At 37.2% G+C, this 1,392-nt stretch overlaps 1 protein-coding gene across 1 annotated transcript in view; it reads right to left on the bottom strand.

Annotated features, from left to right (window-relative positions):
• LOC107588998 (aryl hydrocarbon receptor-like) overlaps positions 1 to 1,392 on the bottom strand; it is a 12,144-nt gene that overhangs the window by 1,937 nt on the left and 8,815 nt on the right. Inside the window, exons 4-6 of the mRNA XM_016277294.1 lie at positions 841 to 1,028; positions 660 to 769; positions 434 to 575 (exon numbers count right to left, since the gene is read on the bottom strand). Coding sequence (XP_016132780.1) covers positions 434 to 575; positions 660 to 769; positions 841 to 1,028 — 440 coding nt within the window. The remainder of the gene's footprint in view (positions 1 to 433; positions 576 to 659; positions 770 to 840; positions 1,029 to 1,392) is intronic.

The following is a 1,392-nucleotide window of genomic DNA, read 5'->3' as shown; positions in this document are numbered from 1 at the left end:
TATATATAATATCATTTATATCATATAATTTATATATCACTACCATAATGTAAACACATAATATTTATTTATTTATTTATTTTGCATTATAATAATGATTCTGTTTAATTTTGGGGTTAAATATAGCCTGTACTGATAGCTGATAATTATTTTTGTTATGGCTGATAATCAATATGATGGCTGATACTATGGTCTATAAAGTCTAAAGCCTGCTTTTAAATGTTTAAAGTAAAATCAGGAATAAAAACATAAAAAATGTTAGAAATGATTAAAAAAAAAAATGGTTTCATATTTTGATAAAAAAGCTTATATAACCAGCAAAAAAAAGAAACGTTTAACTGTTAAATTGACCAAAAAACAGATCTATGTAAAATATAGAAATACAGCAGGAAGTGGGCAGCTGTGAGTGTCAGAGGAAGTGAAGAGCACTCACGTCAAGGGTTTCTGATGGCAGATGATGAAGTCGGGTTTGCCTGCCTTGAGCACCATTCTAGCGTTGGCCTGGACCCAGATCCACACGCCGGTCTTACTCAAGAGCCTGAAGATGGAGAAACCGCTCTCTCCTGTTTTCATCACTGTAACACAGAGACACGAACCTCAGAACATCCAAGTACATGAGTTCAGAACAACGGTGCGCTAGAATGCGAGTGAAATCTTACTGCGTAAGTGTTTGTCAGCGCAGTACATCATGTCAGCAGCATGGATGAACTGATATCCAGATCCTCTCATGCACAGCTCCTGCTCAGTGTAACCCAGAACCACCTTCCCCCTGGAAGAAACACAAACAAACAGTTAACAGTGACACATACCCTCCATAATGAAGTCAGTGCAGATCCTCACCTGGTGTCCACACCCACTGGTGTAAAATCCAGTTTGTGTTTGGTCTGGAAAAAGAGGGTGTTGGTCCTGATTTCTAGGAGAGCAGGGGGCTGAACGGGGGTGGCGGTGGCAAACAGGGCGAGCTCTTTGCCCTCTGTGGTCCGGTCTTGTCTGTGAAGATATTTCAGCCGTCCCTGAAAATTGAGCGCCTGTGTGCACAAAAAAAAGCTGTGTTCATTAAAGGCGAACCATTTTTAAGGACTTTATTTTGCATGTGTGTAGTGCCCTATGAAATGATTTCTTTCACCCAAATTCTGTTTTTTATTTTTCTCTAATCATTTTCTCTGGATTTTTTTCAGTTTTAGTTTTTCTGCACGAATTTCTACTAAATTATAGTAATCAAAAAGCATGTCTAATTAGCTGCCTAAATCATGAAACTAATACAATTTAATTATAATTTATTAAAAGTTTAACAAAAATAACATTTTTAGGGCCCTATGAAATCCATTAGATTTTTTTCTAAATTGTGACCCTGGAGCACAAAAGCAGTCTTAAGTCGCTGGGGTATATTTG

The sequence above is a fragment of the Sinocyclocheilus grahami genome, unplaced genomic scaffold (genome assembly GCF_001515645.1).
Source record: "Sinocyclocheilus grahami isolate Dianchi unplaced genomic scaffold, SAMN03320097.WGS_v1.1 scaffold110.1, whole genome shotgun sequence".
Classification (NCBI taxonomy): Eukaryota; Metazoa; Chordata; class Actinopteri; order Cypriniformes; family Cyprinidae; genus Sinocyclocheilus; species Sinocyclocheilus grahami.
The sequence above is the reverse complement of the archived record's forward strand: the minus strand, read 5'-3'. Positions and strand labels throughout refer to the sequence as shown.